Source organism: Bos taurus, chromosome 10, assembly GCF_002263795.3.
Source record: "Bos taurus isolate L1 Dominette 01449 registration number 42190680 breed Hereford chromosome 10, ARS-UCD2.0, whole genome shotgun sequence".
Lineage (NCBI taxonomy): Eukaryota > Metazoa > Chordata > Mammalia > Artiodactyla > Bovidae > Bos > Bos taurus.
In genome coordinates, this window is record NC_037337.1 from 65,186,247 (window position 1) to 65,202,290 (window position 16,044).

The 16,044-nt window shown below is 42.4% G+C and overlaps 1 protein-coding gene across 1 annotated transcript in view; it reads right to left on the bottom strand.

The window, feature by feature from the left end:
* The window catches only part of SLC28A2 (solute carrier family 28 member 2), a 37,470-nt gene extending 21,649 nt beyond the window's left edge, over window positions 1-15,821 (bottom strand). Inside the window, exons 1-5 of the mRNA XM_002690906.7 lie at window positions 15,672-15,821; window positions 14,036-14,127; window positions 13,813-13,901; window positions 1,425-1,516; window positions 175-358 (exon numbers count right to left, since the gene is read on the bottom strand). Coding sequence (XP_002690952.2) covers window positions 175-358; window positions 1,425-1,516; window positions 13,813-13,901; window positions 14,036-14,116 — 446 coding nt within the window. The 5' untranslated portion in view covers window positions 14,117-14,127; window positions 15,672-15,821. The remainder of the gene's footprint in view (window positions 1-174; window positions 359-1,424; window positions 1,517-13,812; window positions 13,902-14,035; window positions 14,128-15,671) is intronic.
* Between the last annotated feature and the right edge of the window lie 223 nt (window positions 15,822-16,044).

Genomic DNA, 16,044 nt, shown 5'->3' on the forward strand with positions numbered 1-16,044 from the left:
AACTGGACTAAGTTCAGTGCTCAGAAGCCCACTGCTATTTGCTCCCTGAGCCTTGGTTTTGTAAAGTATAGGAGAACTTTTCTCAGACAGCTCAGAAACCAGGAAAGGAGGAGAAGGGTAATGGTTTGGGGTTTAAGACAAGTTGTGGGACCAGGGATATTGAGATTATCTTACCATTTCATCCAAAACTTCAGGCGGGAGTTTTCAAGGGGCTTGAGACATCTCGTCAATTTTTCACCAAAGAGCCTTTTCAGAAAGCGGTGAACCAGGACCAAAAGCACCAAACAAGTGAGGACGAACAAGGCCAGTGCCCTATGGAAATCCAAGATGCAAGCTGCCAGGAAGTAGGCAGCATAAGCTAAAAACAGAAAGTACAAAGTAAGGATCAGCAAGGCAGAGACCCTAGGAACCAATGAAGACTGAGCCATGAATGTCTGGGTAAGGCAGGAAAAACCCTCCAGCAACCTTACCACCAGCCCTGTCAGACTGAGCGGCACTTCCCAACGCCAGGGTAGATGGCTAGCTGTTTTCTTGGGGGATTCAGAGCAACCAGCTTAGTTTGACTGCTGCATATTTTAATTTGTCCCTGAGGAAATCTCATTCCTTTCTATTTTATCTGGTATCCTCTTTCTATTCCTTGGTATGGACTTGATCAGCACCTACTTTTATACACTTAAAAAAATCATCTTTTCTCAAAACTTTATAACCCCAGTCATTTTAACCTTTCCTCTTGAGCAGAGGCATGGAAGCAGGCTACTACTAGGAAGAACAGCCATACGGTCCTCATTTTATGGCTCCCTGACTCACCCCAAAATATAATTTTTATTTTCACCATCCCAGCTGCCTCTAATATTGACGTCAAAGCCCCATACATCATTGACAGCATATTTTAAACAGAGGTTTCCTATGTGTTTTGTTTGTTTATTTGGTTGGCTGGTTTTTTTTTGCTGTGTCTCATGGCTTGCAGGATCTTAGTTCCCACACCAGAGATCAAACCTGGGGCCCCAACAGTAAAAGTGCTGGGTCCTAACCACTGGACTGCCAGTGAATTCCCAAAAGGTTTGCTATGCTTTAGAAACATTTTATATCATTGGTCTTATTGGCAAACCAGCAAATAAGTAACATATACTACAGGCTTTTTTCATAGACTACAAGAACCACGCCCTTCATCTACTCAAGACACAAATAGAGACAAGCCCAGATTCTTAGAAATATTTAAGTCTATTGAATAGTACAGTTTGAAAAATAGCTTATTCTCAGATTTTACTTATTCCTAGAAGTACAATTCTATAAATTACAATTCACTACAAGTAGTTAAGAGCTATACATCGTATAGCTTCTTTCCATCTAGGAGTAGTCTTGACAGAAGGTCATATTTCTGAAATGACTGTGTCTCTCACTTCCACAGGTTCTCAATACCTTACCCAAACACAGCAGGCTCAGTAGGATCTTCTTGAACAAGCCAGCATGTGTTTTACAGAAACTTCTTGCCCTGGTGAAAGGCTGTAAGGTCCTCCTGATGAGAAACCAAAAGTTAAGATAACAAAATTTACTACATCCTGTTTGCATCAATTCCCAGAACTTAGATGGTCCAGCCTGAGGAAGAATTTTCTCTTAAGAAATTCATCCAGGGGAAGTTAGGCAGTGTCCCAGCAATGCCAGAAAGGCTGGATCAACCTTGCCAATGGGCAGCAGCTCAGGACATTCCTACCCAACCTGGACTAACAATATCCCTGATATCGTTAGTGGAGGGGGAGGAACAGGAAGACACTTGGACCTTTCTGTTCTCTGGAGACAAGGGACTATTCAGTTTCCAGATTCAGAAATGGGCCTATCATTCTGAAAGAAAATAAAAATCACACAAATCCATAGCCCTAAACAGTCAATCAGACATGCACTGATGGACCAGAAGGAAAACACTACCATCCCCAAGAATCCCACCCCCAAGAATCCCTGGCTGAGAGGACCTAAGAGGAGACATCCAGCAAGTAGGTCTTCTCAAGTTTAATTTAACAAACCTTTATATAGTGTTTTCTATATGCTGGACTCTTTCTAAGAAGTTTAAAAGTAGGAACTCATTGACTCCTAATAAGAACTCTTGAAGTGGTTACTATTATCATTCCCATTTTACAAATGTGGAAACTGGAAAGCAGAGAAGTACCTTTCCCAAGGTTGTGGAGGTTGTAAGGAGCATAGACAGAACATAAACTCAGGCAATGTGGCTTCAGAATCTGAGCTCTTAACCATCTTTCTATGCTGCATCTTACCTAGGCCCCAAGCTCACCTGTCTCTACCATTCTTAAATGTCCTCAGCACATTGGAATCATATGAGCATAAAGCACTAACTTCCAAATTCTCAGAAGATCCAAAGAAGATGAGCCCAGCAAGAAGGTTTCAAATGCCCATCATGCTGAGACAGAACAGCTTAGCCAGAGCTGGAACCAACCACTAGCTCCAAATGCCCTGAGGACTTGGCACACAAACTTCTATGTTCTATGGCTGCCTCTCCTATCTAACACACTCCTCTCTCTTTCTTCTCCTTTTTTCTTCTTTCATCAAGGAGTCCAATGCTATGTTAGTTGAGTAGCGTGTATATTATCAGATATAGGTAAAGGAGAAAATATTCCTTATCACCTCCTGACTTAATCAATCCAAGAGGACACCTTGCCATCACCTTATGACCACATTCGATCATTTCCTAAGAACTACCAGAAATCAGTGAAGAATACTCATTTCTGCAAAACTCATGAACAATCTGATTCGAGAACATAATTTAGAGCTGAACTTCTGTTTTTAAAAATTAGGATTGAAAAAAAATCATAAGGGACATTTCAAAGAAAAAGGCAAAATAAGATCTCAGTCTTTTTTAAACCAACTGAGAAGCAGTGCATAGAAGTATGTGCACAGGTATTCAGGGTCCTGGCGTCTTGCTTGGCCCACGATCTTGCTAACATGGCCAAGTTCCTTATATAATGGTTCAGCTTGAGAGTTAGTAACTGTGTTATATCCAGAAGCTGAATTGAGAAAAATAATCTATCTGGTAGATGGTGATACTCGATACCTTTTCCATAATTTGCTGTGATGTCTGTACCCACTGATAAATTCTTCAGGTGTGTGTATGGAAGGCTTTCCAGACATGAACTAATAATAACCTTCTCATTCACATGCTTACTGCCTGCAGCCTCAGGTGACAGTGTGAGAAAGAGTAGGGTAAGGATGTTAGGTAGTGCTAGCTCAACACTGCATTAGTGGGCGCCATAGATCAGGGCTAGCAGCAAAAGTGTTCATGCATTTTTCTCAGTGACCCTTTCTACAAGATGTGGAAACTCCCCTTTAAAAAATTCATCTGACTGTTGACAGAGGGGCCCTGGGCAAATCCTTGCTTGCCTGAGCTTGAAGTAAGAACCAGAAGGAAGGAAATGAGTCAACCCAGTATGAAATGATGGTCTGAGTAAAGGGCAAGAGTTCCAGGTAGAAGTGACCGGAATCTCTTCAAGGAGTCCAAAGTTTCCATTTGATAATAGCAAAGAGTTCAAGAAGGCGGAGTAGAAGGATATGCACTCATCTTCTTTGAGAACACCAAAATTGTGTTGAACAACCACTGACAGGAGAACACTGGAACTCACCAAAAAAACAGATACCACATTTGATGACAGAATAAAAAGAACTGTACTGGGTACCACTTTGCCAGATTCAAAGTTGTGCATACAACTGGTTTAAAACTGGATGTGCAGGACTGCTGGATAGTGTTGCAGAGGAGTTCAAGAACAGTTACCAAAAGTGCCCAAGGGAGAATGGTGACTGAGAAGCAAAAAGGCTGTTAACAAAATAAAGTGGAAAGCCATATAGGTGTTGGAAAACCAGCAAAGGCAAGAGAAAGGTCTCTCAGATGGAGGTCAGCAAAGCTACAATGGAGGCAGAGACTCTGTGCGCCAGGTTATGACCAGTGCTGAGAACCATCAGCCTAGGTAGAGTGAGAAGGAAACTTAAATTTAGAACACAGATGGGCTTAACTGCTCAGTTGTGATGGATGTGTTGCCTTGGAAAAGAACTCTCTCTCTCCACACAGGACTCAAATCTTTCCTTGATGCGCAATAAAAAGTCAGATTTCTTCACACTAAGAATAGAAATTCAATGCCAACAGTCCAAAAAATCAAAAGGGACCTAGTTAGTGGCATTTTCAACCAGCTATTCTACCTAGCCTCAATTTCTTCCTTCCAGAGGTCTTCTCCCTCCAAGTTAGAGGTAGCAGGGGTTCTGAAAAGCAGGAGAGTCTTCCCAGTAAGGCTCTCTCTCATTAGAGAGAGTCATGACCCTCTCCCCATTGGCCTTTGTGGGCCAGCCCTTTAGTTCCATTGTTAGAAAAATTTTCTCCAGGTTTCTATCATATGATTAATGCTCATCATGGAGTCCCTATGCTATATAAGCTGTCCCTATTTACACCTTCTTTTAATGATTTCAGTAGGAATTTGAGGACAAAGGAGCTCTGGTTCATTCAGCAGTTGAATACATGCTCAGGTTCTAATGAGAAAAAACAAAAGAAAACTGGAGGGGTGGGGGGAGGAGTTCCCAGCAAGGACAGGCGGCCTAAAGTTCTTCACGCAGGACTTACATTGACATGCAACTTAGTCCACCCAAGATGTCCTTCCATACCTCCTTCCCAGTAATTTGTGCAGTTCACACCCACCCATTTATCTTGCCATTCCCACCCATCCCTGTCAGGCTTACCACCATCCTCCCAGGAAGTCAGAACAGTCACTCTGATAGGGCAGCCAGAAGAAACAACAGACTTAGTAGGAGCAGTTGGGCAGCTAGGAAGAAAAGCGAAAAGGAGAAATGATTAAGAAGGAGGCAAGGTTGACGACATTCAGTGATGTGTAAAATCAGGTTTGTGTGGCAAATAAGATGGCAGTAAACAGGTGACTGGTTCTGTTTGAAAAAGCCATTTACAGGAGAATGACTAGATGAAAACAGAATTGCAGGGGACTGAGTGAATGTGAGCATACATGGACTACTTTAAAAAAAATAATAACTGCCTCCGAAGGAAAGAAAAACCAGATACTATTTACTAAGCACTTTTTACCAGGTACTGCAAGAATCTCTCAATCACCCACCCCCCAAAACCACAAGGCTAATGTTATGCTCATGAGCAAGGAAACAGCCTGCTGGCAGAGTTAGAATTTAAAACCCACCTCTTTCCATTACCCCATGTGACTTCTAATTAGACACAAAAGACTGGAATACCAGAGGGAGGGACCATTCCAGAATTCCAAAATTATAGTTGCTAGGAGAGTAGAGGAGAAGGAGCAGGTAACCATGCCGGTGAATGTTGAACAAGCTTTCACAAGGAAAGGACAGACGAACTGATCCAAAGGTAAAGGGGAAGGTGCTTGCCAAGAAGAGATGTTGCAGGGAGTCAGAAGAAAAGGCTGGCGTACCTCAAGAGGAGGAAAAATATCCTTGAGTGAGCCTAGCATTTTGAAAGAACAGTATGATTTACTGTTGCTGAGAAGCAGGGAACATGTGGATGGATGGTGGGAAGAAAGCTTGTAAAGAAAACAGAAGCCAGGTCATTTAGACTTTGTCTTGTAGAAAGGAGAGACCCACTGAAGAACTTAAGCAAAGTAATAACATAGGCAGGCTTCCCCTTTGGTACAGTGGTAAAGAAACCACCGGGAATGCAGGAGACGCAGGAGGTGCAGGTTCGATCCCCTGGGTCGGGAAGATCCCTTGGAGTAGGAGATGGCAACCCACCTCAGTATTCTTGCCTGGGAAATCCCATGGACACAAGAGCCTGGCGGGTTCCAGTCCACGGAGTCATAAAGTGTCAAACATGACTGACTGAGCATACACAGCAGAATAACAGCAGATATGCATTTTCTAAACAGAAGCAAAAAGGCAAATTGGTTGTCTGAGAAGGCCTTACAAATGGCTGAGAAAAGAAGAGAAGTGAAAGGCAAAGGGAAAAAAAGGAAAGACAAACCCATTTGAATGCAGAGTTCCAAAGAAGAACAAGAAGAGATAAGAAAGCCTTCCTTAGTGATCAATGCAAAGAAATAGAGGAAAACAATAGAATGGGAAAGACTAGTGATCTCTTCAAGAAAATTAAGAGATATCAAGGGATATCTTTCATGCAAAGATGGGCACAATAAAGGACAGAAATGGTATGGACCTAATAGAAGCAGAAGATATTAAGAAGAGGGGGCAAGAATACATAGAACTATACAGAAAAGATCTTCATGACCCAGATAATCACGATGGTGTGATCACTCAACTAGAGCCAGACATCCTGGAATGCGAAGTCAAGTGGGCCTTAGGAAGCATCACTACCCAACAAAACTCGTGGAGGTGATGGAATTCCAGCTGAGATATTTCAAATCTTAAAGATGATGCTGTGAAAGTGATGCACTCAATATGCCAGCAAATTTGGAAAACTCAGCAGTGGCCACAGGACTGGAAAAGGTCAGTTTTCATTCCAATCTCAAAGAAAGGCAATGCCAAAGAATGTTCAAACTACCAAACAATTGCACTCATCTCACATGCTAGCAAAGTAATGCTCAAAATTCTCCAAGCAAGGCTTCAACAGTACGTGAACCAAGAACTTCCAGATGTTCAAGCTGGATTTAGAAAAGGCAGAAGAACCAAAGATCAAATTGCCAACATCCTTTGGATCATCAAAAAAAGCAAGAGAGTTTCAGAAAAACATCTACTTCTGCTTTACTGACTATGCCAAAGCCTTTGACTGTGTGGATCACAATGAACTGTGGAATATTCTTCAAGAGATGGGAATACCAGACCACCTGACCTGCCTCCTGAGAAATCTGTATGCAGGTCAAGAAGACATGGAACAACAGACTGGTTCCAAATAGGAAAAGGAGTATGTCAAGGCTATATATTGTCACCCTACTTTTTTAACTTATATGCAGAGTACATCATACGAAATGCCAGCCTGGATGAAGCACAAGCTGGAATCAAGATTGCCAGAACAAATATCAATAACCTCAGATATGCAGATGACACCAACCATATGGCAGAAAGCAAGGAGGAACTGAGAAGCCTCTTGATGAAAGTGAAAGAGGAGAGTGAAAAAGCTGGCTTAAAACTGAACATTCAGAAAACTAAGATCATGGCATCTGGTCCCATCACTTCATGGCGAATAGATGGGGAAACAATGAACACAGTGACAGACTTTATTTTGGGGGGCTCCAAAATCACTGCAGATGGTGACTGCAGCCATGAAATTAAAAGACACTTGCTCCTTGGAAGAAAAGCTATGACAAACCTGCTGCTGCTGCTGCTAAGTTGCTTCAGTCGTGTCTGACTCTGAGACCTCATAGATGGCTGCCCACCAGGCTACCCCGTCCCTGGGATTCTCCAGGCAAGAACACTGGAGTGGGTTGCCATTTCCTTCTCCATGCATGAAAGTGAAAAGTGAAAGTGAAGTCGCTCAGTCGTGTCTGACTCCTATCGACCCCATGGCCTGCAGCCTACCAGGCTCCTCCGTCCATGGGATTTGCCAGGCAAGAGTACTGGAGTGGGTTGCCATTGTCTTCTCCAATGACCAACCTAGATAGCATATTAAAAAGCAGAGAGATGTTACTCTACCAACAAAGGTCCGTCTAGTCAAAGCTATGGTTTTTCCAGTAGTCATGTATGGACTATAAAGAAAGTTGAGCACTGAAGAATTGATGCTTTTAAACTGTGGTGTTGGAGAAGACTCTTGAAAGTCTCCTGGACTGCAAGGAGATCCAAACAGTCCATCCTAAAGGAAATCAGTCCTGAATATTCACTGGAAGGACTGATGCTGAAGCTGAAACTCCAATACTTTGGCCATCTGATGTGAAATACAGACTCATTGGAAAAGACCCTGATGCTGGGAAAGATTACAGGCAGGAGGAGAAGGGGAAGACAGAGGATGAGATGGTTGGATGGCATCACCAACCCGATGGACATGAGTTTGAATAAGCTCCAGGAGTTGGTGATGGATAGGGAAGCCCAGCGTGCTGCCGTCCATGGGGTCACAGAGAGTTGGACACGACTGAATTACTGAACTGAACTGACACAGATCACTCTGGAGGCAGTGGGATGGGTGACAGTCTGGGGCCGGTAAGGAAGTAACTGAGGGTGCAGGGGAGGTGCATGCACAGGAGGTGAATGCACAGTTGTTTGAGAAAGAGGATTAACATCAAGTGGAGGAAAACTAGGATGACAAATGAGGTTCCTATGGTGAGTGACTCAGTCAGGATGCTAACACGCACCCAAAGAGAGGAGACAGGAGGAGGAACAGACCTGAGGAGGAAATGTGAGTTTATCTATCTTTGTATGTCTAAAGCCCAGCCCAGGGCCTGACTTAGTAGAAAAGTATCACACCTATGCTAAGAGGAATTTCATTTTAATGTTAAATATAAAGTATATACACCACACCTAGATGAAGATGTTTGGTAAGTGGTTAGATATATAGGTGGGAAGCTTAGAACAAAGATGCAGACATCAGATGTGGCTTTATGAATCCAGACATTAAGTGTAAGAATGAGAAGAAAAGACAAAAACAGGCTCTGGAAAACAACAGACAAGAAGAAACATCCAGAGAGGCAGGAGAATGAGGAGGGTATAGCGCCATTAAAATCAGTAAGTGGGGACTTCCTTGGTGGACCAATGGTTAAGAATTTGCCCTGCAATGCTGGGGATGAGAGTTCCATCCCTGGTCAGGGAACTAAGATTCCCCATGCCATGAAGCAAGCAAGCCTGCACGCCGCAACTACTGAGCCCACGAACACTGCAATGAAAGATCCTGTCTGTCATAACTAAGACCCAACACAGCTAAATAAACAAATATATTTTTTAAAAATCAATAAATGAGTTTCCAGAAAGAAAGGATCAGAAGGGTCATGCTGCAGAGATGACCAGTGAAAGTGTGTATACATTGGACTTGGTAAGTAGGTTTTCACTGTTCACTTAAATAACAGAATTTCAGCTGAGCAGTGATAGTGAAAACTAGATTGCACTGCACTGAATACGGAGGTGAGAAAATGGAAACAGCAAGAAAATCCCACATTTCCAAGAAACTTGGTCATGAAGGAAAATGATATCACAAGTTTGAGATAAGGTTGATTTTTGGTTTTGTTTGTTTTATTATAAGAAATAAATTTGAGTACACTTATAGATTCTTCAAGCCAGGCTTCAGCAATACATGAACCTGAACTTTATGCCAGGAGCCACCACGGGAGATCCCACCCATGACAAGGTCATGTGGAAGAGATCTGATGAGCAAGGCTGATCAGAACTCAAGGGACCCCGTGAATCTGCTCAAGCATCTACCCCAAAACCAGAATCTGTCTGTCTTACTACTTTGTGCCTTTCACCAACTCTTCTGACATTAACAGGGGGCTATCCCCGACCACCTTTCTCTGGAAAAAGTCAACTTAGGGCTTTAGTTTATAAGTCTTCTGGGCATGAAAGGAATATTTCTATTTTAACCCCTCTGTTAGCATTCTAGCTTGCCTGACAGGTTTATCCATACTCTTGCAATTAACACACAAGATTGTTCACAACTCCCCAACCTTGAAAGGCATGGGAAGCCAAAACATTCTAAAAGTCCTAATGAGCATAGAGTCCTTTAAGGGATGAAAAATTATTAGAATAGATAGTGCTGGTAAAGGGCTTCATTATTGGGCCAATACTTGCTGCCAAGTTCCCATATCCCTTATCCATTGTGCACCTGGGAGTGCATTGGTTAACATAGCTGGAATGTAAGAAAAACAAGTAGCAGCCTTGGAATTAACCACATCAGACCTTTGAGCTAACTGGTTCTTTCTTTGTTGTGACCACTGCACCTTTGCTCTGTGAGAATGTAACTCTGTTTAGTACTTTCTGAGGCTGGGAGAAATAAAGAAGAAACACTTTAAGGGAAAACAAGTTTTCTGGCTGAGCAGCCTTTATCAAAAAAGGGTCATAAAATGTCCACAGGCCTCCAAGGCCAGAAGATAATGTACACAACATTGTTTATGGGAAAGGTATGCAGAAAAAATCCTGGTTTTGATAAAGACAAAACAGATGTAATGTTTGGGCTGACTCTGTATGACTTTGCATCTTTCATTTCCCTTTATGTACAAGTCAAGGAATAAAAGTTCCTTTTGAAAATAAAGTTATGGGCCTCGCTCACCGAAGCTTGGTCTCCCCGTGTCATTCTTTTTTTCCTTTTCCCTCCTTTCCTCTCTCTGTTCTTCTTTCAGGATGACTCCTTGGAACACAGGAGCTTTATTGGCTTTCCGTGTAAATCAAGGAAGATCAAGCCCTGCTCTCCGCTTTGCTATCCTTATCGCCTAAGCCATCATCCTGAGGGTACCCCTGGATCCTGCCGGGGCTGGACCCCAGTACTTCCAGATGTTTAAGCTGGTTTTAGAAAAGGCAGAGGAACCAGATGCCAACATCTGCTGGATCATGGGAAAAGGAAGAGAGTTCCAGAAAAACATCTATTTCTGCTTTATTGACTATGCCAAAGCCTTTGACTGTGTGGATCACAATAAACTGTGGAAAATTCTTCAAGAGATGGGAATACCAGACCACCTGACCTGCCTCTTGAGAAACTTATATGCAGGTCAAGAAGCAACAGTTAGAACTGGACATGGAACAACAGACAGGTTCCAAATAGGAACAGGAGTACGTCAAAGCTGTATATTGTCACCCTGCTTATTTAACTTCTATGCAGAGTACATCATGAGAAACGCTGGGCTGGAAGAAGCACAAGCTGGAATCAAGATTGCCGGGAGAAATCTCAATAACCTCAGATATGCAGATGACACCACCCTTATGGCAGAAAGTGAAGAGGCACTAAAAAGTCTCTTGATGAAAGTGAAAGAGGAGAGTGAAAAAGTTGGCTTAAAGCTCAACATTCAGAAAATGAAGATCATGGCATCTGGTCCCATCACTTCATGGGAAATAGATGGGGAAACAGTGTCAGACTTTATTTTTCTGGGCTCCAAAATCACTGCAGATGGTGATTGCAGCCATGAAATTACAAAACACTTACTCCTTGGAAGGAAAGTTATGACCAACCTAGATAGCATATTCAAAAGCAGAGACATTACTTTGCCAACAAAGGTCCATCTAGTCAAGGCTATGGTTTTTCCTGTGGTCATGTATGGATGTGAAAGTTGGACTGTGAAGAAAGCTGAGCACCGAAGAATTGATGCTTTTGAACTGTGGTGTTGGAGAAGACTCTTGAGAGTCCCTTGGACTGCAAGGAGATCCAACCAGTCCATTCTAAAGGAGATCAGTCCTGGGTGTTCTTTGGAAGGACTGATGCTAAAGCTGAAACTCCAATACTTTGGCCACCTCATGCAAAGAGTTGACTCATTGGAAAAGACTCTGATGCTGGGAGGGATTGGGGGCAGGAGGAGAAGGGGACAACAGAGGATGAGATGGTTGGATGGCATCACTGACTCAATGGACATGAGTTTGAGTAAGCTCTGGGAGTTGGTGATGGACAGGGAGGCCTGGCGTGCTGCAATTCATGGGGTAGCAAAGAGTCGGACACGACTGAGCAACTGAACTGAACTGAACTGATAGATTGGGGGAGGGTCTAATGGGGAAGGAGTAATTGAAGAAGTAGAAAACAGAGGGCCCTTAGAAGGGGACAGAGAAGGATGGATAAGGAGATTAAGAAGATGGGTAAGGGGCTTCCCTGGTGGTCCAGTGGTTAAGAATCCCCCTTCCAATGCAGGGCACTCAGGTTCCATCCCTGCTGAGAGAACTAAAAAGCTACTGAGCCCACACACTCTAGAGTCCATTCTCTGCAACAAGAAAAGCCCGTGCACCACAGTGAGAAGCCCCTGCCCACATGCTGCAACGAAGGGCCTAAGCAGTCAAAATTAAAAAAGAAGAAAGGTAAAGAGGTTAGCTTCAGACTCAGGGAGAGTAAGCTTTCTGATAAAGGAGGGAAAAAGATAGGGATTCATGCAGGTGCAGGTATATTTAAGTTAGAACACATAGGAAGATAACAATGTTTAAACAAAAATAATAATATTATAGTATGCAGGACTGATGCTGAAGCTGAAGCTCCAAAACTTTGGCCACTGGATGCGAAGAGCCAATTCATTAGAAAAGACTGATGCTGGGAAAGATAGAAGGTAGGAGGAGAAGGGGATGACAGAGGATAAGATGGTTGGATAGCATCACTGATTCAATGGACATGAGCTTGAGCAAGCTCCGGGAGATGGTGAAGGACAGGGAAAGGACAGAGAAGCCTGGCGTGCTGCAGTCCATGGGGCTGCAAAGAGTTGGACACAACTGAGTGACCAAACAAAATGTAATTTATAATGTATGGAAGTAAAATGTATAAACATAAACAATGGTAATATAAAGGCTGGAAAGGGACAAACAGAAGTAAACTACTATAAAGTTCTTATACTATATATGATGAGGTATAATATCACTTGAAGGCAGACTTGATAAGTTGAAAATATATATCACAAACTCCAAACCAACTACTAATATAGCAAAACAAAGAATTATACCTAATAAACCAACAAAATAGATAAAATGGAATCATTGAAAAATATTCAGGGAGTTCCCTGGTGATCCAGGGTTTAGGACTCCATGCTTTCACTGGTGAGTGCCCAGGTTCAATTCCTGGTCGATTATAGAAAGCTTACTGTTAACTCATTAAAATGTGATATATGAAGTAAGTGGAAAAACAAAAATACAAAGTAGTAATGTCCACACTGATGCATATCAACTGATATATATCTATTTGAATATAGAAGTGAAATTCTGGAGAAAAGAAATTTTAAAAATTAAGCTTGCTTTCTCTATGAAGTCACTAAGTTAACTCTCAAAAATAGAGAGAAGAAAGAAACATATATCCATGTATTCCCTTTAGAAACTATCCAGTATCCTCTTCTAAGCTTCTCAATGTATGACTTCAGTGTTGTTGTTGTTGTTGTTGTTTTAATAAATACAGACTCTTTTCCACACCAGGGAATACAGCTTTCATCTAACCTATTTTACTCCAACAACTTCTACAGACTTTACTTCTGTGACTACGACCATGACCAAATTCAAAGACAGTTCTCACTCCTTCCTTGACTATTACACAGAACATTGAAGATTAATTGTACTTTCATCGTTGACACTTTTTTCTCTTTTGACTTCAGAGATTGTATTTTTTTTAATTTTATTATCTCTCTTGGTGGTTCCTTCTCTGGTTTTTTTAAATTTCTGGTTTCTCTTTTTCCTCATCCCCAAATCTGAGTATTTCAGAAGAGCTATTTTTTTTAAGATTCTATGGGGGAATTCCCTGGAGGTCCAGTGGTTAGGACTCAGCACTTTCCCTTGCTGAGGTCCTGGGTTCAATCCCTGGTCATGGAACTAAGATCCTCCAAGCTCTGTGGTGCAGCCAAAAATAAATAAATACTAAAAAAAATTATAAGCCTCAATTTTCTAATTGAAAAAGGGGATGAAAATTAGTATCCACCTGTTGTGAAAATTAAATGAATTAATTACATAAAGCATTCTGTACAATAGTAAATACTCAATAATTGTTGGTTGTTGTTATTCTCATTGTTGTTATTTTTGTTGCCAGTCCAACCAATGCTGATACTACTGAACTCATTACTTATGGCCCAGGTATATTTAACAATTAATTACATAAAAATAGATACATGCACATGGTAATGGCACATGGCTATGAATCTTATTTCCACAATAAGATCACCAGCTGTTGAGAACAGGGCAAGCCTGACCTCTTCTAAATCCACTGACCACACTAGCCAACCCTAGGCCCCAACTGAATCAACGCTAGAAGACCTGTACCTCAGTCGTGTGGGAGGTTCCAATCCACCCTTAAGGCTGTGTCCTTGTTCTTCAGCCCTCTTGCTTCCCTCAGGATTTATCCCTTCTTCCTGTAAGCAGAGGTAGGATTGAGGTCAGTCCTAAGGCCCTGTCAGGGGTGACAGGGATTGCAAGCAGCCAAATACCCTATGTGAGGCCATGCGTCAGTCAACAGAGACGTGCAGAAACTAAACTGGTGAGTTACCGTGAGTTCCAGCCCTGGGTTCTGTATGCCAGTCTCCACAGTGGTCAGAGCAAAGGCCTCTTTTCCATTTGTTTTCTCCATCTCCTGTTCTCCTGAAAGACAAATTCAGAGCCAAGAGTGGAAGATTAGTTGTTCTGTAATGTGAGACTGGATAGAACTTTTAGGGCCAGTTATCCACAGGAAAAACAAAACTAAAAATATGTAGAGATTTAGCTGACTTCTTTAAGGACTGAGAACAGAGAAGATTGGAAGCATAATTCTAAAATAATGAACAATGAAGTATAGACTTCTACTTTCTATTGTCAATGGTTAAGGAAGGGGAAATAACATAGAAGAGAAATGAAGGGCAGGGGAATTGACATGAATCAGTGGCTCACAAAAGGCTCCAGGACCTGGACTAAAAAGGACTGTCTTCAGTTTCCTTGAGGAAGACCGAGAGGGCAACTACTCCTGTTAGCCTCCAGGAGGCCCCACTGAGCTGTACTAAGAAGAAAACAAGGCGGCAGAGGGCTGGGAAGACCATGCCCACAACACATTACTGAGAAAACCAAGATGAACAGACTTTCAAGTTCCTGACCATAATGCAGCATGACAATCATTTCTGGAGTATCTAAGAGAGTTCCTCATGAGAGAAAAGAAACCTACACATGGAATAATCAGGATGAGTGTTAATTATCCCCAATAAAGAAAGTTTCAAAACAAAATGAGAGAATAAAGAAATAAAGCAGGACTTCCCTGGTGGTCCCCTGGTTGAGAAACTGTCAGCTAATGCAGGGGATGCAGGTTCGATCCCTGACTCGGGAAGATTCTACTTGTTGCAGAGCAGCTAAGCTCGTGTGGCACAAGAACTGAGCCCTTGCTCTAGAGCCTGAGAGCCACAACTATGAAGCCCTTGCATCTAGAGCCTGTGCTCCACCACAAGAGAAGCCACTGCAGCAAGCCCATGCACTGCAGTGAAAAGTAGCCCCTGCTGGCCACAACTGCTGCTAAGTCACTTCAGTCGTGTCCTACTCTGTGCGACCCCAGAGACGGAAGCCCACCAGGCTCCCCCGTCCCTGGGATTCTCCAGGCAAGAACACTGGAGTGGGTTGCCATTTCCTTCTCCAATGCAGGAAAGTGAAAAGTGAAAGTGAAGTCGCTCAGTCGTGTCCAACGCTTAGCTACCCCATGGACTGCAGCCTTCCAGGCTCCTCCGTCCATGGGATTTTCCAGGCAAGAGTACTGGAGTGGGGTGCCAACTAGAGAAAGCCTGTTTAGAGCAGTGAAGATCCAGCAAAAGGTACAAGTTCATTTACTGGAATCATCCATTTAAGAAAAAGAAACAAAACAAGCACTTGAGCTCACTATAAGCAACCTTTATCTAAACATTCAAAGTCATAATACATGTTCATTTAAGACTTTTTTTTTACTTTATAGAAATTTTCCTTCCCTATGGAATTGTGTTTTGTTTTTGTTTTACGGTGATCCTTTCAACCATTTAAATATAATTTCATTAAGCATCATAAATGGATAACTTTTGTTTTATAAATCAGGGCCTTCCTGCATAGATATAGACCTACTTGAACTTGGTCTCAGTAGGCTCAATTAAAAAATCTGGCAAATCAGGTTCCTGCCCTCCCCCAAGATAATTACTTACTCCAGTTTGTAGACTTCTTCTGGTGCCTCAGAGAGGACAGAAAGAACTCAGTTCCATGCTACCCTGACTCTGAAGTCAGGGCTGGGAATGAGGGAGGGTGATTCCGATTGGCTCATTTTTGCCCCTGGGCCCTCCCTTGCTGTGCTTGCCCTTGCCTGTAGAGAAGGAGTGCAATGTCTCAAGTTAAATATTTATATGCTTTAAAGACTGTTTTGCAGGGTCAGGTCTAAGAATTCTGCAGGAATTTCTAACAGGCACTTCAGTAAAAGCACTGTCCAGTACTGAACTAGGCACAGGGGAGAAAAATAAGTAGAAAAGTAAGAGAAAGATCTCTGCCCTCAGAAAATGGATCATCATTTGGTACTGGGAAGAT